The sequence below is a fragment of the Ursus maritimus genome, unplaced genomic scaffold (genome assembly GCF_017311325.1).
Source record: "Ursus maritimus isolate PB19 unplaced genomic scaffold, ASM1731132v1 scaffold_4, whole genome shotgun sequence".
NCBI lineage: Eukaryota > Metazoa > Chordata > Mammalia > Carnivora > Ursidae > Ursus > Ursus maritimus.
Genome location: NW_024426552.1, coordinates 12,322,389 through 12,346,202, shown reverse-complemented (window position 1 = coordinate 12,346,202; position 23,814 = coordinate 12,322,389). Strand labels below are relative to the sequence as shown.

Genomic DNA, 23,814 nt, shown 5'->3' with positions numbered 1-23,814 from the left:
AGGAATAGTCATTTGAAAAAATTCTGCATTGCCGTCCCAACACATCATTTTTGTTTTTTTTTTTCATTTTTTGTTATTATCATGCTAGTCACCATACGGTACATCCTTAATGTTTGATGCAGTGTCCCTTGTCTGCATTCTGTTCTCTGTCGGTTTCTGCCTCTGGAGCCCAGCATCCTCCCAAGACCCTGGCAGCCTGGGTGCTGGGGGCGGGTGAGGCTTTGGGTCACACGCATGTCGTGGTCTCTAGTGCGCACCTGCAGAGAAAGCACGGGACCTTTTCAGCAAATATCCAGCCTTCCGTCTTAAACCCTTTCCCTGCTGGGGCCTCGGTGCCTCAGAGCTGCCCCTTTGGCTCTTCCCCCAGACTGTGTGTTCACACACACATTCACACTCACACGCACATACACACCACCACACGCTCACAATGTACACACGGTCACTCATACATACACAATATCACGCCTGTGTGTGCTGTTACACGCATGCACACTGTCACACACATACTCACGCATGCCCGTGATCACACACACCCACAAGCAGGCCCGAACTTTGCACACCGGCCGAGCCCTGCCTGGGAATTCTTGTCAACTCCTGCTTCACTCAGGAAAATCCCTTCTAGATCTCTGTGTCGTCAGTCATGCCCTTCCTGCGGCTTAATCTCAAAAATGGCCGTCCTCCTGCCATGGTGGAAAAGACACCCTTTTTAGAGTCGCCCTTGTTCAAAATATTAAGCATTGAAGAATCTGGGTGATGGGGATATTCCCGTCTGTTGCGATACTCTCTCACGTTTTCTATACATTGGAAGTTTTCATGATAAAAAGTTGCGAAGGACCAGTCTCTAAGAGAAGTGAAAAGGCCCTCGTGAGATTGGTGGAACCTTGAATCTAAGTTGATGCCAGGCCACAGCCTTATTCCTGGACTGATCGCTAATTTCATTTCAGCAAAACACTTATTAAGCACCTACTGTGCACAAGTGTCCAGCCAGCTATTGGGTATGAAGAGGACTTCTTGGATGGTGGTTCCATCGAGGACCGCTCCCAACGTTCCTTCATCCAACCAGCACTGACTGACGTCTTCACACAGCTGGTTCCTTGTCCTTTAGCTTCTAGCAAATATCGCTTTGTCCGGAAAGACCAGATCTGTCCAAAGAAACATCTCAGCAGGAGCCCCGCTCTCTTGGTGCTGTGCGGGTCGCCCCGGGGGAATTGACCCTGGCAGGGGTGCAGGGAAGGCTTTCCTGGCAGGTGATGGTGGGGCTGAGGACGGCGGGATAGGGGGCGGGCACAGAAGGAGCACTCCGCATGAAAGCCTGTGGCCAGAGGGAGAAGGGGGCTCTGGGGAGCACACAGGAGCATCGGCCAGGGGTCCGGGGGGTGGATCCTTGGGGCTCTGATGGCCAAGGAAGGAGGTGGATTCTTTCTTTAAGTGGGGAGGGTGCGTGGCTGGGGTTTTAAAGTCCCCCTGGCTGCCCCGTGTGTAATAGATTAGGGGCAGAGCGCTTGTGTCTTAGTCTGTTCGAGCTATTGCAACAAAATGCCATAAACTGGGAGGCTTATAACCAACAGAAGTTTATTTCTTATAGTTCTAGAGGCTGGGAAGACCAAGATCGAGGTGTTGGCAGATTTGGTGTCTGCTGAGGGCCCACTTCCTCACTGATGGCTGTCTTGTTGCTGTAGCCACCTTGGCAGAAGGGACGAGTAATCTCTCTGGTCTCTTTCATGAAGGGCACTAATTCCATGCCTGGGGGTTCCACCCTCGTGACCTAAGCACCTCCCAAACGCCCCACCCCCTAAGACCATCCAGTTGGGCGTTGGGATTTCACCTTGAGTTGAAGGGGGACGCAGTCATTCAGATCAGAGCACCTTGGGTAACGTGCACATCAGTGACCTGAGGACCCCGTCACTGCTGTGAGGTGAAGGAGGAAGGAAGGGGCTCCCACACCCTCCCGCCTCCTTTTCTGTAACCCTCTTACCCCGGAGGCTCTTCTCTGTCTCTGGGGACAGCCCGAGCTGACACTGAGTGTCCGAAGCAGTACCTGCTGCCCCAGGGCTGCAGGGGGCCAGCCCTCATCACGAGAGCCAGCTATGCGTATCTCTGCCCGGCTCCACCTGCGGGCAGGGACATCTGCCACCACGGGAGCATTGACATCAGGGAGCTGGGCGGACGCCGCCAATCAGGGCTGGCTGGTCGGGTGGTCGGGGAGCTATTTTATAGGCTCACCTCCAGCATCGGCTCTGTGACTCAACCGTCGAGGGAGGGCAATGCACCTTCCACATGCGGCTGTGGTGAAGGGTGTGTAAGGACAGCGTCGTGTGGACTGAAACCACAGTGCTGCTTGTAAGCTGCTTAGCACAGGCCTTGTCATGAAGGTGCCCTCGGTGATTGGTGGCCATCGCGCCAGTAGGCAGGTTAAAGTCATCCTTGCGGAGGATGTGAATGACCAAAAGGCAGCAAGACACCAGGTGCTGGGGGGCTGGGGTGAGGTCTGCCCCGGGTGCAGGCAATAGCAGGGCACCCTGTCTGCCGAGAATTTTTTTAAAAAGCCATTAGAAGTGACTTAATCTCTCTCTGCATGTTTTTTTTTCCTGCATGTTGATAATATTGCCACGCATGGCCATCTTCAGTAACATCAGTAATCACACATTCTCATCACGGCAGGTCACCCTCCCCACCCCGCTTTGAAGGGCCCCTGCGGACAGGAAGTTGTGTATCTGTGTTATTAAGGAGGACCCGCTAGCCCCCTGCTTGGCAGAATTAGGAGGGGGACTCTGTTTCTGTTATCACTGAAGAAGAGTCCTGGCTCTCCTTCTCCCTGGGCTCCTGTCACTCTCCCCTGTCACACCCACCGGGCTGTTGGCCACCCTTCTGGAAGCCTTCCCCCCCTCCTTTTCTAACCTGAGACCATCGAGCACTCTCACCCAGCTCTAAAACAAATTCTCTTTCTCTACCAAAAGTGGCAGTTTGTTAGTGGTCCCTTTGTGTTTAGGCCCCAGAAGTGTCACTCTTAGGCGACAGTGAATTAACACGTTCCCAAGGAACCAGAGTGACTCAACATCACACAGGGGTAACCCCAAGCAGTAATGTGACTCTCACAGGCCCCTCCATTCCAGGAGATGATTGGCCTGTAATCTGGGGACAGGATCACCGGAGGCCTCGGCGTACGGGTGTTGTGTTACCCCGGGTGAGCTTGCCCGGCATCGGCATCCAGGCCTCCTTTAATGAATGGGCCTTAGTACATCAGAGAGGTGGTGATTAATAAACGCATAGCATGACAGGCCTTAAAAAGTCTCTTCTAATTTTTAAAAATTCTGATGAAAGAAAGAAGGAAAAAAGAAAGAAAGAAGAAAGAAAGAAAGAAAGAAAGAAAGAAAGAAAGAAAGAAAGAAAGAAAAAGAAGCCAATCCTGTTAAAAAGGAAAGCTTCCAGTTTGCTAGATAAGGCTTGGTTTTCATCCTTTTTGGCGAGCTCTGCCACTGGAAGGCATTCTTAACATTCTTCAGTGTTCTCCCCGTTGGAAGGGGGCTAGGGCTCTTTTGGGGCGTCTGCCCAAGTCCTCTGTTCTGCATCAAAGGCCATCGTTCATTCTGGGCCTTTGAAGTAAGGCAGTGTTTTGGTGTTGGTGGGACTTAGCATTTACTCATAAAAAGCACTGAAAACCTCATCCCCTTGCGGATGTGACTCACCAAAATCAAACCCTCGGATGTCAGGGTCAGACTCAGTGTTCTTTTTGTTTAGCAAAAGAAAACAAAGCTTTTCTTGGCTTTGGATTTAAACTGTTGTATTCGGATTCCAGTGAACGGGTGAAGGGCATTCTAAACATTGCTTAGTCACCACTTAAATTTTCCCTCCTCTGTTAGTTCCTTGTGGGTTCAGAGACGAGGCGGGGCAGGATTCTGTGAGCATCTGGAACCCGGTTTCTGCTTCACACCTTTGATTATCTTGAGTGTTCCCGTCATCACTGATTAAAGAACAGTGCCAAGGTTTATCAGCCCGGGAGCTGACGGCATCTTGAGATCTTGAAGCTTTCCTCACGGCTGCTTCTCTGTTTGGTGTAGAAAGGCATGGGAATTCACACGTTATAGAAAAAGGCGGAATATATATTTGGAAATTATTTTCTTTCGTGTTTTACGTTTGGGGCTCAAGTCAGTGATTCCAGGATATGGAAATGCCACAGCCACCGTTGCCCCGGTGTCCACCACTCACGTCTTCCTGGAAGGCTTCAGTGGGGGGGCTCTCAAATCCGTTTGATTACAACGCAGAGCAAGGAAAACATTTTACGTTTTGGCCCAGCATGACACACACACACAACTGAAAAGATTTTTTTAAATTATAAAATAATGTTAATCCTTTTTTGCGTGATGCGCTTTGGTGCTTTCTAAACTCTTCTTTGTTTTTTGAAATTGCAGGTCACAAATGACTAAACCGATTTCATGAATAGAATAGAATAGAATAGGCCTCAAATCACAGTCTGAAAAACTTTAGCTTGAGACATATGAGGGATCTGGGTGGGAGTGGCCTACACCTTCAATCCAAAAAATAGTGAGAGAAGTGAAAGTGGGGGTTGGGGAGTGGTCGTGGGGATGGTCATAGGCAATGGTCATGGGAGGTGGTCATGGGGGCTGGTCATAGGAAGAGTGGTCATAGGAGGGGTGGTCATGGGGAGTGGTCGTGGGCAGTGGTCATGGGGATGATCATAGGGAATGGTCATGGGGGATGGTCATGGGAGGGGTGGTCATGGGAGGGGTAATCTTGGGGAGTGGTTATTGGGGAAGGGCTAATTTTCCTTCCTGACACATTCTTCCTCCCCATCCCAGGCAGTCCCTGATAGCCTGAATAGCTCCTGTAATTTAGCTCCTGTTGGCTTTTTTGGCTGAAAAATGTTCCCATTTGCTCTGCAGTTGCCATTTCAAAGTAGAAAAATCCTGTACAGGTGTGATAAGTGATTTTTTTTCCCTCTATAAAATGCTGGGGAGGTGGGGAGAAGAGAACTACACATGCAAATAAATGACCATAGTCTCCTTTGCTTTGCTTTGCTTTTGCAAAGTTTAAGATAAGTGGCAGCCTAAGATAAGTGGCAGGAAAAGATGTTTGTAACACATAATAGATGAAAGTTAGCATCCAGAATATATGAATCACGGCTACAGTGTCTAAAAATCCAAAACACAACATGCCAAGGATATGAAGAGGAGGTTCCCAAGAGGGCTGTTTTGAGGATTAAATTCATTGATACATTTAAAGATCTTAGAACAGGGCTTAATCCAGAGGACGAGCTCAATAAATATTAGCTTTTATTATTTTTGAATAATCTTTATTGAAATGTAATTTACATGTCATAAATTTCACCCATTGTAAGTGTGCCATTCACTGATGTTCAGCACATGTGCTGAGTCATGCCACCGTCACCACCGTCCAGCTATAGAACATTTCCGTCTTCTCAAAAATGTCCTGTGTCCATTTCTTGTCATTTCCCTTTGTTCCCAAGCCTCAGCCCCTACGGAACGGCTCACCTACGTTCTGAGTGCTCTTGCCTCTCCTGCAGGTCCCAACAAAATAGAATCATATGGCATGTGGTTCTTTGTGTCTGGAGTGTTAATGATTATTACTTTTAAAACTCAAATCATTATGAAACATCTTTATTAATTGAATGCTTTTCCAGTACGTTCTTTAAAAAAAAAAATCAACTATACTTTCATCAGCAGTGCATTTACAACGTCTGCGCTGTGTGACATTGCAAAGGGAAAGGTACTATAGTAAGCGGATTAAACAGACACACAAACCTTTCCCTAAATTCTTTGGGAACAAACCGTGACGTGGTGCGCGTTGTCGTAAGGTAGCACACCCCTGCAGCCGAGCGTCAGATGTTCCCGAATCACCAGACTGGGGGCAGGCTCTTCATACTTCTCTAAAGAGGGACTCTTCACAAGACATATGCCCCGTTTTTTCCCTTTCCTAGCCAGGGAAATAATGTACTTTCACCGCATCTCTCTTTTTAAATATGTAAATGGGGACGCTAGAACGTTAGGAGGTCTGGTGGTGAGGTTTAACCCGGCTCTCTCCAGAAGTTTAATAGGCAGTCAGGTAATTCCTGGTCTTGACCTGTGTGGGTCCAAGCCAACGTTTGAGGCAAGGCTCCCTTCAATTAAGGAATGTGTGACCTCAAGTGGAGAGAGAGAGAAACATCCGTTATGGCCAGGCCCATGCCCAGACCCAGCCCAGCGAGCCCTGTCTTCAGACATACCTGGTCCCTGTCTCCTCCGCCTGCCCCTTACTCTCATTCCCACGTCTTCCCGCAGAGGGCTTCTGTTCCAGGGTCAGACCCCAGGGCGGGGCGGTTCCCACTCTCCTTCTCAGGGTGCAGGGGGTGGGGGGGAAGGGGGAGTGGCCAGGGCATAGGCAGCGCTCCCCGATTCCTCCTGAGGGAAGCTGATGGTGCCGCTGCTTTTTGTTTCTGCTTCAGATGAATTAAAAAACAAAACCGTGTGTGAAGACCAAGAGCTGAAACTGCACTGCCACCCTTCAAAGTTCCTCAACATCTACTCGGCGAGCTACGGCCGGAGGATGCAGGAGACGGACATCTGTTCCTCGGGGGCAGAGCGGCTCCCCCCCTTTGGTACGTGGCTTCATGTGGCTCTCGCGAGGTGCCGAGGGGATTGGGGGTCTGGCTCCCTATGCGGTGGCCAGTACTTGGATTGGAGTGAAAGTCAAGGGCAGGGAGGAACCCCCCACAGGGTCCCGCCTCCTTCTGCCCCGCATTCCCAAATCTGCCCGTTGTTTAGTCGTTTTTGAGCACTGAGTAGTTATTGAGCACTGAGTGTATGCAGCGCCCTGTCCAGGCATGGGGGAGTCATCAGTGACCAACACAGGGTCTTCATGGAACTGACCTCCCAGCAATGCACAAGATGTAGTGAGAGAACGAACAGGAGGAGCTCAGGCATTGAATTTCAGGCGCACACTCTTGGTAAGGGGAAAAGCACAGCACGGGAGGGAGACAGGGGAAGCTGGGGTGTGCTGCAGAGAACCACGGCCTTATGGGGTCACAGGCATGCCGAGCAGAGACTTGAAGGAGGAGACCTGTGGATACCTGGGGATGGTGTCCAGGTAGAGAGAAGAGTCTGGACCATAACCAGTTGTTTAGGGTCGTGGGGAGCTCCGGGAGTCATTCTTCTTAGGGGTCTGCATCTGAGAGACGATGGCCAGGATATGGGGCTGAAAGCTCTGTCCATCGAAGTCGCCCGATGTTATGATTAGTCAGGGCTCTCCAGAGAAACAGGACCCATAGGAGATACACACGTATCTTTGGAGAGATTGGTGTTAAGGAATTGGCTCACACAGTGGTGGTGCCTGGCTGATCTGAAACCTGCAGGGCGGGCTGGCGGTCTGGGAACTCAGGTAAGAGTTGGTGTTCAATCTTGGGTCCAAATTCTGCGGGATAGCAGGCTGGAAACAGGCAGATTTTCTATGCTACAGCCTGGAGGAAAATTCCTTTTTCAGGAAACATGTCTTTGTCCTTCAGGCCTTCAACTGATCGGTTGAGGCCCACCCCCTCCCGGCAGGGTAATCTGCTTTACTCAGAGTCCGCTTTAAATGTTCAGTGTTAGTCCTATCTTTAAAATATCTTCATGGGTGCCCAGGTGACTCAGTTGGTTAAGCGACTGCCTTCGGCTCAGGACATGATCCTGGAGTTCCAGGATCGAGTCCCACATTGGGCTCCCGCTCAACGGGGAGTCTGCTTCTCCCTTTGACTCTCCCCCCTCTTGTGCTCTCTCTCTCTCATTCTCTGTCTCTCAAATAAATAAATAAAATCTTTACAAAAAATAAAAGATAAAATAAAATCTCTTCACAACCCCTTCTAGATGGGTGTTTGACCCAACAATGGGGCACCATATCCTAGCTGAGACGAAACATAAAAATAACTTTCATCCACCCCGGTCTGGAGTGGGGCAGTGGCCTGATCTCTGTCCTCCATGTTATCAGAGAGAACAGGCCCTACGGGGAGACGGCCCAGAGAGTTGCACTTAATTCATCAGAATCTAAAATGAGCTCCAAGGAGGGCACGTGATGTGATGAGCACCGGGTGTTATAGGCAACTAATGAACCATTGAACACTACACGAAAAACTAATGATGTACGGTATGTTGGCTAATTGAATTTAAATTAAAAAATAATAATAATAAATAAAAATAAAAGGAGCTCCACGATGTATTAAATTGCTACAATCGCATGTGAAATTAAACATTAATTTAAAAAAGAAATGCATACAAAACCAATATCTTGGATCTAAGAAAAAAAAAAAAAGAACGAAAAATGACGACCGCCCAGGCAAGCTCTCAGACGATACAAGAGAGAGAACAAAAGCAGTTCAAGAGGAACTCGGGCCCCCAAGGCCCCCAGCTCGGTGTTCTGGGAAGGAAGGCCCTTCGTTGGCCAATGGCAGAGGGTCATTTAAGGGCAAAGACAGGCTAAAATGGGCTTCTAGCTGTCCCCGATTAGCTCTGGGCCAGAAGACTCCCATTTAATGGGCTTGGCTGCCAAGTGGGGCAGCGAGGTCCTTGTGGGCGTGGCTTTCCATTGTATGTATTGCCACCACCCCCTGCCCCACGCCCCCGTGAGTGACCTGGGAGTTCCTGACACTCCGGTCTCCCTCTCATGTAACCCCTGCATCTATTCAGAGCATCTCCACTCCCTCCTGCCTTGGTCCCGTCACTGCATCAGCTCCAAGGACCATGGCCTGGTCATTGCAGTCTCCCTACTCCCTGACTTGCCTTTCTCCCGGGGAGGCCGGAGGCATCCCGCTAAAAGGCCAGTGTGATCCCTGTTCTTCCGAACATCCTGCAGGGACTCCCCATACGATCTGATCTCCTTGGCTGGATAAGAGGCCCTTGCTGATCTGACCTATTTCTGCAAAAAGGGACTCTCCTTCTTGATATCGGGGTGGGACACCCCATTTCTCAGGCTTGCTAAATCTGACTTAGCCACATGTGTTTGGGGAGGCAGCACTAAGTCACATCTGTTGCAGCCGTTGTTTTGAGCAGAAGTCGGTCAGCCAAGCAGGCCGCGTGGTTTACGTGCCCTGGGTCGCGCCGCCTTAGGTTCCCGGGAAGCTGGATGGGAGTTGGGTTGAAAGGGAAGTGTAATCAGCCAAAGCAAATGTTAGTAGACATCACAGCTAAAGGACAGGTTTCCATAGAGACTTCGAGGAATCCTTCGGTCAGCCAGCTGTGCTCTTGCCATGAATGACCCTTGTGGACACGGGAAAGGTCTCTGAACAGAAAACCGTGCCCCTTGCTTAATGGTTCAGTTTGAAAAGTTTGAGCCCCGGCAAAGTCACAGGGCAGAAACAACCTGCTCGTCCTGCCCCCGTCCCCTGGCACCCCCACGGTCAAGGGCTTCTGTCCCTTGCTCGTTGACTAGACGTGAGGTTGAAGAGCATTCAGGAACCGCCGCCAGACGCCGGAGATCACCCAGTCTGTGCTCTGCAGGGGCGAGAGGCTCGCAGGGAAGAGAGGCCCTTGGGAGGGCTCCTCATCCTCAGCCCCCCAGCCTCATGTGGAGGCTTGGACTGTGCCCCCTTCCAGGTCAGCATCAAGGGCAGACCCTGGCACGTGTGCGTACAGACCGCTGGCCGCCCGTGCGGACATACTTTCCCCATCTCGCCGAATCCTAGGAAACTGTTCCCTCTTCGGCCCTGGGAAATTACACGTGAGATTTTAAAATGCATTGGGCATGTTCTCCCCAGCAAACCATCCGTTTATCCCTCTTGTACAAACACACTTTAATATTACCCTCTTTAGAAGGCATACCTTTTGACCACCGCCTCCCCCTGACTCGGTCTGAGTATCTCTATCTCTCATCGGCAGCTCTGCTCCCCGCTTCTGGGCATCTCTCACCTGGACCTTCCGGACCACCTCCTAACTGGCCTCTCGGCCTCCCTTCTCCCTGATTCTCTCCCTTAGTCCCTTCTTCTTTCAGCAGCTGGAGAGAGATTATTAAAATAAATCAGATCACAATACCCACCCTCCACCCCTTAAAGCCCTGCTCCTTGTTGCTGTAATTAGAATCAATCTGTTCTCCCAGCCGTGGGTCTGCCCTCCCCTCCCTTACAAACTGTGGGGCACTGCGCACTCATTCATAGCCTGGGGCCTTTGCACAAGCTCTTCCTTTGGCCTGGAATGTTCTCACCCCATCATTCAGGAATCAAGTCAGATGTCCTTCTTGGACAAGTTTCCTGGGGCTCCCTGCCAGCATGGGACCTGGTCTCTGTGGTCCCAAGCAGCCCCCCTGTTTGAGTGTCTTCATATCATGGAAACCATCACTTACCCGTCTAGGGTCTGTTTCCCCAGGGGAAGGTAAGCACTGTCGAGACTGTATCTGTCTGCTTCCTGCAGAATTCCCAGCAAACTTGAGGAATGCCGGACACAGAGTTGGTGTCCACGTGAATCTTGACGTGTGTGAATGAATCAGAGCCCCTCCTAAGTGAGGTGCCCACACAGGGCTCCTGCAGGTGGACGGCTGCCAGCCCCGAATGCGGGCCTGGTGTCGTCAAGGCTTCCAACCCCTCATGAGATGCTGGAAATCCGGATTCTTTTTTTTTTTAAATGTGAAATGTTCCAACTTTTAAAACAATGTGTGAGCCAAATAAAACATGCCTACAGGCCACATCCGGTCCCCAGGCTGCCAGTGCGCTCTCTGCTCTAAGTTACTACAGCTCAGCGACACGGCTTTGACGAAGGGAGAGAGGCCATTTATCTCAGCCCTGGGATCTGACATGAGCTTGGCAGGATGACTGTCTAGGGCCGGGGGGTCAGGCCTCACTGCGGCCTCTGGAAGGTGATGTGCGTACCTTTCCTCTTGGGGGTAAGCTGCCGTCTGTTGGAACCGCCTATGCTCCAGCCTCGGCGCCTCCCTGGGAGCACAGGTGCTGAGGGCCGGCTGGGCCTCAGTGAGGTCAGGAAGCCCCGCTGAGCGTGGCTTTAGCGCTCAGATCCTGACGGAGGGCAATTTCCAGTTCTTTCCCAAAGATCACTAGAAGGACCTCTGTTAGCGTCCTGCACCAGCAGCCCAAGTACATTTAAGGGAAATAAGAAAACAGTTCAGTCATAAATGTTACCCATCAAATAAGAAACTTCTTCCTTTTCAGGGTCTCTTCCAAGTCCTGGAGTCTGAGCATAGAACAGTTTTTACGTAATGCTAATTCTAACACAGATACATTTGATTTTGCTTTGAAATGTAACTTTACATCCTGGGTGTTCTTCCACGCGGCCGACAAAATCCTAACAACGCCAGTCGTTTCTTCATAACGTGTTGAAGGGCTAGAGTATATCATTTAATCAGCCATGCCCTGGTGGCGGGGGTATTTTACTGCTTCTGAGTTCAAATATTCTGAGGGATGTATGATGAACTTGGGCCTGTCTTTCCTCTGGTTGTTTCCTTGGGATAAATTCCCAGAACTTTTATACTGAAAGAGGGCGTGGGCGTGTTTACGATTCTTTATATGTATCCCCAGAGTTCTTTCCAAAAACTTCCCGTACCAATTTATATGCGTAAACAGCGACATACGGCTCTGGGTTTCCTCGCAACTCTGGCAGAGGTCTGTGTGATTTTTCTTCATGATTCCAATTTAATAGGTATAAAATGATCCTCTTATTCGCCTTTCTGTGAATATTAATGACTTTGAACACTTCCCGTGTTTTTGTGGTCCTTGTATTTACATTTGCACCCACCGTCTCTCTAGCCTTTGTCCTTTTTTTTTCCCCCTAGTGGGACCCTTATTTTTTTTTCATAAATTTTTACATGACAGAGTAGAGATGTTAATCCTTGACATGCCTTTTCTGCCGCCAGTCTCCCACCCCACGGTATGTGTTTGTCTGGACTTACGGTTTGGGTTTGTTACAGGCAGCTGGTTGCTTTTTCGATTCTGCGTACTTTATATGTCGGTAGGATCAAGAGGAAGGGACTTCGTGGCGGTGGGGAGGAGGAAACCCTTGGGTTCAGGGCATCTGCACGTGACCTCCCACCCCCTGTCATGTGTGACGTCATCACGCTCCCGTGAGCATCCTCAGAGCTGCCCACGACCTGGCTGATGGTACCTACCCCAGTGGGACCTGAGCTCATACTGGACATTCCCAAAGACATAAGGGTGCTCATGCCTGTCCTCAGCAAAGCCTCTGAGCCCCCGCCTGAAGGAGGGCGAGCAAAGCCTCCATTCTGTGCACAGTGCCCTAAGCTGGTCCCATCTGGAATGTACCAGGCAGGCGAGGCCATGGTGAGGCATTGGTCACACATCACACGCTGGCCTTGAACTGTGCTTCCCAGCCTTTTCTTCAGAAAATTCTATGTGTATGGCACGGTGGGGGGAAAGGAGGCACTGCCCAATGCCAAAACTAATAGCTGGGGGCCTGAAGGAAATATCCAGCATCCCTGTGCCAATTCACTTTTGAAGTTGGGAAGTTCTACTCTGAGATGCACTTGGCCTCCGGGTGCAAAGGTTATCGATGCTGGCTTCTCTTCAAGGCCTTAGATTTTCTTTCCCTAACACTTTCCTCAAGGTCCTCCCAACTTATGCCCGAAGTTCAGTTCCAAAGCCACACCCACATTTTGAGGAATTCTTTGTATCCCAGAAACCCACTCTTAAGTTTCGATATATGCATCTGTTTTCTGTTGCTATGTAGCAAAATACCCCAAAATTTAATAGCTTAAAACAAAACAAATGTTTATTACCACGCAGTTTCTATGAGGCAGGAATTCTGGGGTAGTTCGGGTGGTGGTCATTGCTTAAGGTCTCATGTGTTCTGGTGAGGTCGCAGATGGGATGCTGGCAGGGCGGCAGTCACCTGACGGCCGAGCTTTCCAGGTGGGTTGCTTGTACAGTTGTTGGCGGACATAGGGGTCACATGGACCAGCTCTGATTCAGTGTGGAAGGAGGGCACACAAGAGGTGTGAGTTCTAGAAGCTGAAGATGATTAGGGGTCGTCTCGAAGGCTGTTATGGGCTGAACTGTGCCCCTAAAATTCGTAAGCTGAAGTCCTAACCCTAGTACCCCAGAATGCGACTGTATTTGAAGACAAGGTCTTTAACGAGGTCCGTAAGTTACATTAAGGTCATATGGGTCCTAATCCACTATAACTTGTGTCCTTATAAGAAGAGGAAGTTAGGACCCAGACACACACACAGGAAGACCATGTGAGGACACAGGGGGAGGATGGCCATCCTCAGGCCAAGGAGAGAGGCCTCAGAAGGAACAACTCTGCCGACACATTGGACTCCCAGCCTCCAGGACGGAGTGGACATACATTTCTGCTGTTTAAGCTCCCAGCGGGTAGCACTTGTTACAGCAGCCCTAGCAAACTAATACTCTGAAACTTAACCTTCAACTATGATAAAATGGAAGTCACACCAGACCGATGACTAAGCCAGCTGTGAGACCGTCTTCAAAAATGATATCTTTCTGTCACACAAGTTCAAACAAAGCTGCATCTGGTGCCTTATCTGGAGGGCACTGACCCTTCAAAGACACGCCTGAAAGATGTTGCAGCAAGTCGGATCTGTCAGAACCTATGTCTGGTGGAGCGGAAGAGAAGGGAAAGTGTGAAAATGATTGATCACGGTTGGCCCCACGTGAACACCAGTGAAACTGCATCTTAACACGGAAGGGAGTGAGCCTTTCCGAAGACCTGGGCATGAACTTCGGGAAGGTCCACTGGCTGGGCGTCCACTGTAACGTGTCATTTCCTGCTGCAGTTACATTTTCTGGGTGGGCTCCAGGGATCCTGCTGTTGCCTTAATAAGAGAATGAGAAAACCACCCAGTGGGCCTCCAGGTCTGGGCTAAGGCCATCCCAAGGCCAAGCGTGGGCGGGCCTTGCCTTCCCAGCCAAGGACTAGGGTGCCAGGGGCCCCCACTGCCAAGAGTGGCCTAATTATTAAAATAAACACACGTTGTGAGGATTAATTACCTTCAGTTTCAGTGTTAAACAATAGCTAAAAAGAATTAAAATTAAATGGTTGACTATCGTGTTATCAGATGGATTGGGGGTGGAGGATGGTCTGCCAGGAAGAGGGTGCAAAGAAAATCAGCCTGAGAGGGAGATAATCACTTGAAAAAAAAATCCTGCAAACAGTTCAGAGCTCAGTGTCAACAAGGATATGGTCAGACCTGAGTCAGACCTGAATTACCTTGGGCCTCTTCCTGAAAACACGCTGTGGGTTTCACTTGGACCAAGATAAACTCTTCTGCTCCCAGGGTCATTTCAGAGCGCAGAAGCTTGCCTCTCTAAATCTCGCTCCTCACAAGATCTCCTGGGTTCAGGAGGGTTGTGGTCTTATAAATGAGAGAGGTTTCTTTTTCCTTCCTCTATTAGCCTTAAAGAATATGGTCAGGCCCACAGCCTAAGAAAATATAAGTTTTCTAGGGCACTCATACAATTCTGCCGGGAGTGTGAATCAGAACTTTTCTGGATAACCATTTGGCAGTGTGTATCAAAAGCCTTAATATTTTGAGTAGCCGTTGACAAAGCCATCTACTTCCAAGAATTCCTGTGGAAGCTATCAAGCTTGTGTGCAAATATTTAGCTCTAAGGATGTTCCACATAGAATTGCTTCTATTTATTTATTTGAGAGAAAGAGGGTGTGAGCATGGGGGGTCAGGGGGAGCGGGAGAGAGAGACTCTCCAGTGGACCCCCCCGCTGAGCATGGGGCTCGATCCCGGGACAGGAGCCGAAATCAAGAGTCGGACACCTAACTGATTGAGCCACCCAGGCGCCCCCATATAGAACTGCTTTTAATGTTCAAAACCAAAATCATCTGAAGGATGACTACGTTGGGTATAGTAAATAGGGCTGGCGCATCCACACGATGAAAACCTACGCAGGTCTTTAAAATGCGTTAAAATTTGCGCATCTATATTAAATGGGAAGAAGTAGCCTACAGAGTGATATGCGTATGACACCACTGAGGGAGGACAGTCATACACAGAAAAGTGGCTAAAAGGAGGTTCCCTAAAGGTTAATAGTTTTGTTGTGGTTTTTTTTTTTTTTTTCGGATTTACCAGGAATTTTTATTTTCCTAGTTTTGGCTTATCTGTATTTTTTTAGTTTTCAACTACAAACACGTATTTCCTTTGTAACAGAATAAACAAGAGTTGCATCGGACTTCTAAGAATAATTTTATAATTCAGATGGCTACTCCTTCCCAGTGCAGAAATCGTACATCCCATTCTCAGATCTCTTGACTGTGAATTCTCAAGGGTTTAGAGAAAGGCTAAGTGAGCCTATAGATTCTTGGAAATGAAAGTGCTGAGGATGTGAAACGTGCCGATCTAAAAGATGCCGGTCTATGCTCTAGAGTCGTGTACCCTCCCACCAGCCATGCTCAAGAGTTGCCGTTCTTCAGCAGTTGGGATTGTCAGTCTTCTTAAGTTTGGCTGATCTAGAAAATGCAAAAGATTATTTTCATCATGGTCTGAATTTGTTTGTCCCTGATTTATATATTATATAAACAAACTATTCTCTATAACTTATTATAACATATGTTATATATATGATGGACAACCTTTGTCACAGAGCACTGGAAACACGTCAGTTGAGGCACAAGTGCTGAGAACAGCCTGTCATGTTAGCGGTTGTTGTAAGTGAACTGAACTTTGTAAGGTCTCTAAAATTCTCTCTTCTGTTCTCTGCTCTCCAAGCGCTTCATTCCTCCCAGTGTGTAGTATTCTTTTAAAGATTTTATTTATTTATTTACTTAGAAAGAGAGTGGGGGAGGGGCAGAGGGAGAGGGAGAGAGAATCTCCAGCAGACTCCCCCACTGAGCAAGGAGCCCCATGCCGGGCTCACCTGTATGACCCTGAGATCATGACCTGAGCCAAAAACCAAGAGTCGGACACTCCACCAACTGAGCCCCCAGGCGCCCCACCACATGTGTATTATTAAAATTGCTTCCAAGCCGAGTGTGTTTCCCTTTCTCTCCCAGGGCTTCCTGTACACTGTCCCTAAAGGACAATAGCATCAGTCCATTTCTTTAGGTTCCATGTTGCTTGCAGAATAAATTCCATCTTTGGCTAAGCATTCACAGGCAAGCTCAGTCTCTCTCCAGGTTCCTTTTCCCGCTCATTCTCTGTGGCTTCCCTATCCACACCCGCTGTTCTAGCTCACGGTCAGCCCCCTGGACTCCCCGTGTGTCGCTAGCCCCCTTACTTTGGTGTTCATGCCTTTCTGCCTTGCTTGCTTCTACCCAATTCATGCACTTTCTCCCGTGACCGAGTCTCTCTGCCCCAGAAAGCCTGTTGTGACCACGCTGGCCCACACAGATCTCTCCCGACTCTGACCGCAGCACCTCTTGCCCTGGTCACACACTGCTGATGCTCACCCCCCGTTTCACATTGTAGGACACCAGGTCCCACGTGTGCGTTTTGTCTCCAGCTCCAGTGCATCCTGTGAATGCAAGATAGACTCCTTCTGACTTGTTTTTCCTTACAGCACAGAGCATCGCTGCACCTCACCTCTGCACACGTGAAATTCATATTTACTAATTGTGATGGCATTGTGCCAGGTGCTGAAAAACACATCCTCGAGTGTATTAGTTCATTTCATTTCATGCATTCAGCAGTCACTTACTGGGGTTCTACACTGGGCCAGGATGTGGGTGTTGATGACAAGACAGAAAGGGTCCCTGTCCTTTTGAAGCTTATGTTCATGCAGGGCAGATGGATTCTCAAAGCAGACAAACAGGGGCACCTGGGTGGCTCAGTCGGTTAAGCATCCAACTCTTGATTTCAGGTTATGATCTCAGGGTCGTGAGATCAAGCCCCACATCCAGCTGCACGCTCAGCTTAAGATTCTCTCTCTTCCTTGGGTGCCTGGGTGGCTCAGTTGGTTAAGCATCTGCCTTCGATCAGGTCATGATCCCAGGGTCCTGGCATCAGGCTTCCGGCTCAGTGGGAAACCTGTTTCTCCCTCTGCTCCTCCTCTTTGCTCATGCTCTGTCTCGCTCTCTCTCAAATAAATAAGTAAAATCTTAGAAAAAAATAAAAAGATTCTCTCTTCTTCTCCCTCTGTACCTCCCCCCGCCCGCTAGCACATACTCTCTCTCTCTAAAAAAAAAAAAAAAAAAAGGCAAATAAAATATTTTAAGGAGTGGCAAGGGGCATAAAAGAAATAAAGAAATAATCTTGATTCAGCTTTCTACATATTTTGCCTGTTTCATGTACAAGGCCAGTTACATAATTTGCAGGGCTTGATGCAAAATGAAAATGTAGGACCCCTTGCTCAAAAATATGGAAGAATTTCAAGATGGGGATAGCAGAAAGAACATCATGGTAAGCTCAGGGCCCTCCTAGCACATGTCATGAAGCCCGCTCTGCCTATAGGGGACTTAGCCCATATGATTTACGTGGCAAAGCATCTTGGGTACTTTAACGAGACAGAAAATTATCTGAGAAACTATCTCCATGAGACTTGAAATCCAGCTCCATGTATTTACTTACAGAAAATAGCATAAGCTCTGTGGTTAGCCGGCTGCGGATGCAACCTAAAGGCCTTGTTGACGTTCCCTGCCTTTCAGACTGCCTGTCTTACTCGGCTTTGCAAGTATTATCCAGGAGGTGCTACGGGAAGCAGAGATGCAAAATCACGGTCAACAATCACCATTTCGGGAGGCCCTGTCTGCCAGGAGTGAAAAAATACCTCACTGTCAGCTATGCCTGTGGTAAGAATATACCCTCCACGAACTGCTCCAAGACCCTGCCTCTTTGGGAGCTGGTGAGCTTGGGAACAAGAGGCATTTTCGTGCAACAAACCAAACGATGTTACTCTGGAAACCGTGCTGTCATCCCAGATATTCCAGAGTACCTTTTTTTTAATCCTTAATTCCTGTCTATGACGTTCACATTAGATAAACAATACAAGTTCTTTGGTCAAAATTAGTTTTGAAAGCACTTTCAGCGATCAGATGGGCAGCAAATGGGACGAACAGGAAAAGAACAAGCAAATGGGAGAGGAGTGATTTTAATCTGGGCGCTTAGGAGTCTCTGAAATTTATGGGAATATTACGCAAGCTCTCAGAAGTATTGTTTGGCTCCCACTTAACCTTGCAGTCTTGGTTTTAGGCTCTAAATGACTAACTCTATGCCAATAGCCATTTTATCTGCATACCCACAGCGGTGAGTCAACAGATCAAATGCTTACCCGAAAACAATTAAAAATGTTACACGACAGCATGACTTGGTTTTCCCAGCGTCTTCAAACAAGAAAACGAAATGCCTGGTTCATTAGAGTCCAATTTTATAGAGCTGCCTAAAAGTGAATGGGCACTAATGACTCTCAGAGCATACGTTTGTAATCCTGACACGGGGACTGTTCATTTTGAAATGATCATAGGAGCCAAGGGAGAGCAAAGAGAACCGTATCTGAAAAACTCAATTATCTGTGCTCGTGGAAACCCCTTGTGCTGCCAGATAGCCCCACCTTTTTTCTTTTTGTAACAGTTTTATTGAGATATAGCTCACGGATGATCGAGTTCACCTGCCGAAGCATGCAAACGAATGGTTTTAGAATTTTATTTTATTCTCAGAATTTAATTTTGTTCACAGCATTGGGCAGCTGTCACCCCAATTAAGAACATTGTAATCATCCCCCAAAGAAACTCTGCACCCTGAAGCTGTCACCCCCAGGCCATCCCCACCGCCCCACCCAGGCAACCACCAGTCGACTTTCTGTCTTTAAGGGTTTGCCTCTTGTACATTTCATATAATTGGGATCATGCCGGATGTGGGGCTGTGTGTGTGTGTGTGTGTGTGTGTGTGTGTGTGTGTGACTGGCGCTTCCTTACCATGTCGTAGCATGGATCAGTACTTCCTTCCTTTTTAAGGTCTAATAATATTCCGATGCACCCCAGCCTTTTGTATCCTGAGCTAAAAATGTGGTCTGTGGAATCAAAGCTGTAATTGGTGCAATAAGGTGACTGCGTGAGTGCGTTTCCAAAAGAACAGCAGCCGCACGTGCGCTGCGGGAGGTGCGGTTTGACTTCCCCTCTCAGGCTTTATTCCCTCGCTCATGCCCGAGCAGCTCTGGGGTCCCCCAAGAAGCCACGCAGATCACTCTGAAGTTCTAGTAGCTTCCGGCCTCTCCAGCTGAGAGTTGAAGGGGTGTAGCCTGCAAATGAGGTGAACTTCCTGCGGTGCCTTCAAGAATGAGGTGACAGCTCCTAGGGCTGGTGTGGGGGGCTCTTCTAAGCAGAGAGAAGGTGGCCTCTCAGGGCCTGGAGGTTCTGCTTCAGTTCAAGCTTCTTCTCCGTCGTCCATTCATTCAGCGCACTGTGGGCATGGGCTCTGTGGCAAAACGGTGCCTGGTGTCAAGAATTGGGTGATAAAAAAGGGGGGGGGTATGGTCCTTGTCCTTGGAATTATCAGTTGAGGGTGACAGATGGCCATTGAACGAACAAGCAAGTAAATCCACCAGGTAAATCTGGGAAGCCCACGGGAGGCACGGAGCTGGTAGGGTCAAGGTGGCGTGAAATAGCCCTGGGGTGGCCACGACCCAGTCTTGCGGGGTCCTGGGTGGAGGTGCCAGTGGAGGGCTTGCAGTGGGGAAGTCAGACCATTGTGATGACTGGACTGTTAAGAGACCAGTCTGTGGACTGTACGGTGGGAATGGGTTGGAGTGGGCTGGGGATAGGTAGGAAACAGGAGCGACTTGACTGAGCAGGGCTGGTCACCTTGGTAAAAACTGGGTGGATTTGAGAAGGGTTTGGAAAGTGGGAAGATGCAAGAGACGCCGAGGACATCTGCCCGGTGGAAAGATCAGGGACGCAGAGGAGGCAAAGGGCCGGGGTCGACCTCAGATGGGTGCAAAGGATGTTTCCCTTGTCTCAGCGGGACAGGAGGCTCTGGGATATGACGGGGGGCTTGCTGTTCTCCCTTGGGGCCTCTGTCTTCTCTGAGTATGAGACGAGGTCATCAGCTGTGGGGACTGGGGAGGGAAGAGAGTTTGAGAAGACAAGAGAAGGTGTAAAGTGCTGTGGGGAGTGGGAGGCCAGTGCCAGTGTTCTCGGGGATGCTGGTCTGCCCACTGGTGTGGTTCCTTCCAGCGTGGCCAGCTGTTCGAGACCAGATGGGAGAAGAGGGGTCTTCCAGGCTCACTGGTCAATGACAAAGAAGGAAGAGAGCTGGGGTGCCCCCAAGCGAGCGATCAGAGTGGTGGGTAGACAGGAGGGGCTTGAGGAAGAAGGGAGAGGTGGAGAGTCAGTGGAGGGGTCTGGGTGAGGTTGAGAATGGCAGAGGGAGGCACTCGAGGGAGTCCAGTTGAGGACAGAAGGCTGAGGTCAGAGAGGGGGCTTGCAACTTGGTTCTGGGTGTGGGGCTGTGGAAGAAGTGGGGGCATTGACAGTGTCCTGCCATCTCCCTAGGACAGTGCCCCCTTGTCCAGCAGTGTGGTCCCCAGGACTTATTCCAAAGGGAGAGGGTGCCTGGTACTGTGAGGCAAGTTAGTGCCCGTCCCCCCACCCCCAAGCAGACGCTTTCTCATCACCTTCTAAGTGGTTGGCATTTTAAAAATATGCTCTCCTCCACCCCCGGCCAGATGGCTCTTCACTGTGCAACCTGAATCATTACAAAATGATTTGCAATGTCTCTGAATATTTTATAGGTCACCAAATGGGAATGCAAGGTTTTACATTTTTAAAAAATTTCTCCCAACCGATGTGGAAGTGGATATGAAGACTGAGGATGTCAATAATTAATTTCTAAGCGAATCTGTCTTGGTTAACACTCTTTGGATGTGAGTGAAGGAACCAGTTTGAGCTGGTTTAAGCCAAAAAGGGGGTTGAGGCGGGAGGTATCAGGCCGTGGAAGCCAGAGCAGGGAAGCAAGGCCTCAGGGTAGGGCTGGCTTCCAAGGTCATGGCAACCCTCTGGCATCTCACTTCTCATGGCACTTCCGCTTCCTTGTTCTCTCTCTCGCTCTCTCTCTCTCTCTCCTTCTGCACCCAGGCTCCCCGTGAGCCTGAGCTGGACAGCATACAGCCACCCCCACAGCCTCAGTGATTTTATGTCCCGTTTCTAACAATTATGGTGACCATCCTAATTCCAAATTTCTAACAGAAAGAGATTGAATTGGTCAGGCTGGGGTCAGAGCCCCCCTCCCTGGATCAGCCCTGGCCAAAGACCATGTGACGTGATTATAAACATGGCTTTCTAGAGAGGGGCCCGGCCAACCCCCCACCCAAGTTGCTCTTACATAAGAGGGTCAGGGAAGACCCAGCCCACAGATGTCTATGCCAATACCCTGCTTCTAACTGCAGTGTCTGACCCAGATTTGCTGTTCCACCCAGCAATCTTGCTGTGCCTACACAGGGGACAGGACACACCCCACTCCATGGGGGGGAGGGAGGTGCGTTAGGGACAAGTACTGAACATCAAGCTCTCGGCCCTCATTTCTATAGAAACACAGGCTACCCATCTCTAATATGACCCAGGCGATGGGTCAGGGATGCCTCACCCATAGGGACCCTGATCGCACCCCTTGGTATGGGGTAGGGAAATTACAGTGAGCAGTATGATCTCTGCTCTGCACACTGGGGAGATCAGGAGGGCTTCCTGGGGGAGGTGGCATTAGAGGCAAGTGAGAGCAGGTGTGTAGGAGTCAGCAAAGTGAAGGTGGGAAGAGGGAAGGGCAGGCAGAAGAAACGGCACAGGCAAGGGTGGGGGGAGGTGAACACCAGAGTAGGACTGGAGGGGCCTGGTGGATGGGAGGTTAGGCTAGGCTTTTACCCAAGGACAGGGAGTCCTTGACAAGTCGTCTCACGGGACATAATCAATTTACATTTTAAAAAGAACACTCCTCCCTATTTTATAGAGCTTCATTTAATCCTGGCTCTCTCTTCCTCCGCAGTGCTTAGGCTGGGCAGAGAACTTCCACTCTCTGTGGAGCCCTGGGGCAGGATTCAGGCTGCAGGCCTTTCGCTCTTGTAACTGTAGGCAGCACGTCTGGCTAACGTCAGACCACTCAGCACAGAGCACACTGAGGGGGCTGGGATGCGTTCCTCCTGTTTTCTTCTTTAACGAGTTGCGAAATGAGGTCCTCTCGCTGTGTGTTCCCTCCGAGTTTAAGCATTAGCCACTTCTTGGATGTGCTGGATTTCAGACTCTCCTCCTCATAGGATAAGCCAGACCTGGAAAACTCAGCCCGATCCCCCCTCACATCTGCAGGGAGGACTCCTTTCTGTCCCCGTAGCCGCTAGTATTCGAGGGTCACCAAGACAGAGGCACAGCCAGCATCCCCTCCCTGATAATGCGTGAGAGGCACGAGAAACGTGTGGACCTCAGCCTAGGGCCCGCACAGCTCCTCCCAGGAGCTGGGGCAGGCAGGTGGGGGCCAGGATTTGGGGACAGGTGGGTTGGAGGCACCAAGATTTAGGGGCAAGGAGAGTAGGTTCCAGGATTTTGGGGTGTGGGGAATGGGGGGTACTAGGATTGGGGGCAGGAGGGGAGGGGTTGCCAGGATTTGGGGGCGGATGGCATAGGTGACGCTAGAATTGGGGACAGGAGGAACCGTGGTGCAGGGTTTGGGGACAGGCAGGAGAGGGCTGTGCCGGGATCTGTAGGTGCTCATGCAGTCTGGCCTCCTGCTGAGAAGGAGGAGAAGTGAAGCAGAGATACCATGTTTGTCTCTGGCGGGAAGAATCCTTTTGGGCCATAAGTGCAACCTGTGCAGGCTTGCTTTCTCTTTCTTTCTTTCTTTCTTTCTTTCTTTCTTTCTTTCTTTCTTTCTTTCTTTCTTTCTTTCTTTTTCTTCCTTTCTTCCTTTCTTTCTCTTTTTTTATGATTTCTTTTTTTTTTTTTTAAGATTTTTATTTATTTATTTGACAGAGAGAGACAACACAAGCAAGGGGAATGGGAGAGGGAGAAGCAAGCTTCCCGCCCAGCAGGGAGCCCTATGCGGGGCTCGATCCCAGGACACTGGGATCATGACCTGAGCCGGAGGCAGACACTTAATGGCTGAGCCACCCAGACGCCCATGGAGACTTCTTTCTTAAAGTCTACACTGACCCAAGCTTGACACAGAATATTCGTTCAGGGGGAAAAAAAAAAAAAAGAAGTCGAGGTGGGTGCCCTGCCCAAATTAAGCGAATCATCTTCTCTGGTTTTACCTAAACAGACTCACGGGGACTGTCCACGTGGAAATCACTTTGCCATCTTTACGATCCTTCATCCAGCTCCCAAAGGCTGGGCGTCCCACGGACAGCCCGGCATCGCGGAGAGATCGAGGGCACGTGCGCACAAGACCAGGCGTTCAGGTGCCACCTCTTCCTAGGTGAGCGACACCTGGGAGCCTCAGTTGTCCCGTCTGTAGGAATGGGGATGATACGTATCTTCATGGGGCGCCATGAACACTGCACAAGACGCACCGTTTAAACGTGAGCCCAGGGTCTGACGTATTAAGAACTCCATGAATAATGGTTTGCTGGTGGTTTTACAAATGTATCCAAAATGGAGAGAGGCAGGTGTGAGGGGTGGTTGTAAATCACAGCCCAGCGCCATCTTCATTCTTGAAACGAGGAGATGCAAGAATCTGCCAGGTGCGTTGACACCTGTTCAAGCTCCTAGGCTTGTCCCCCTGGCGAGGCCATTTCACGTAGGCAACGGGCAAGTTGGTGGACATGAGCCATGTCGCACACGGCAATGTAATGTCTTATAAGGGCCTGGTTATTCTGCAAGTCTCATCTAGACGGTCCTTCTTCTCTGAGCTCTTCCTCTTCCCCAAACCGTAAAACCTCTGGCATTTGCAGCGCCCCCCCCCCCCCCCCCCCCCCCCCCCCCCCC

The 23,814-nt window shown here is 49.8% G+C and overlaps 1 protein-coding gene across 7 annotated transcripts in view; it reads left to right on the top strand.

Annotated features, from left to right (window-relative positions):
- EVA1C (eva-1 homolog C) overlaps nt 1-23,814 on the top strand; it is a 70,705-nt gene that overhangs the window by 37,017 nt on the left and 9,874 nt on the right. For 3 of the 7 annotated variants that reach the window (XM_040621027.1, XM_040621031.1, XM_040621028.1), the window contains 3 exons: nt 6,461-6,613; nt 17,560-17,703; nt 23,150-23,305. In XM_040621027.1, the coding sequence (XP_040476961.1) occupies nt 6,461-6,613; nt 17,560-17,703; nt 23,150-23,305 (453 nt within the window). The remainder of the gene's footprint in view (nt 1-6,460; nt 6,614-17,559; nt 17,704-23,149; nt 23,306-23,814) is intronic. The other 4 variants (XM_040621032.1, XM_008701820.2, XM_040621033.1 and 1 more) reach the window with 2 other exon arrangements.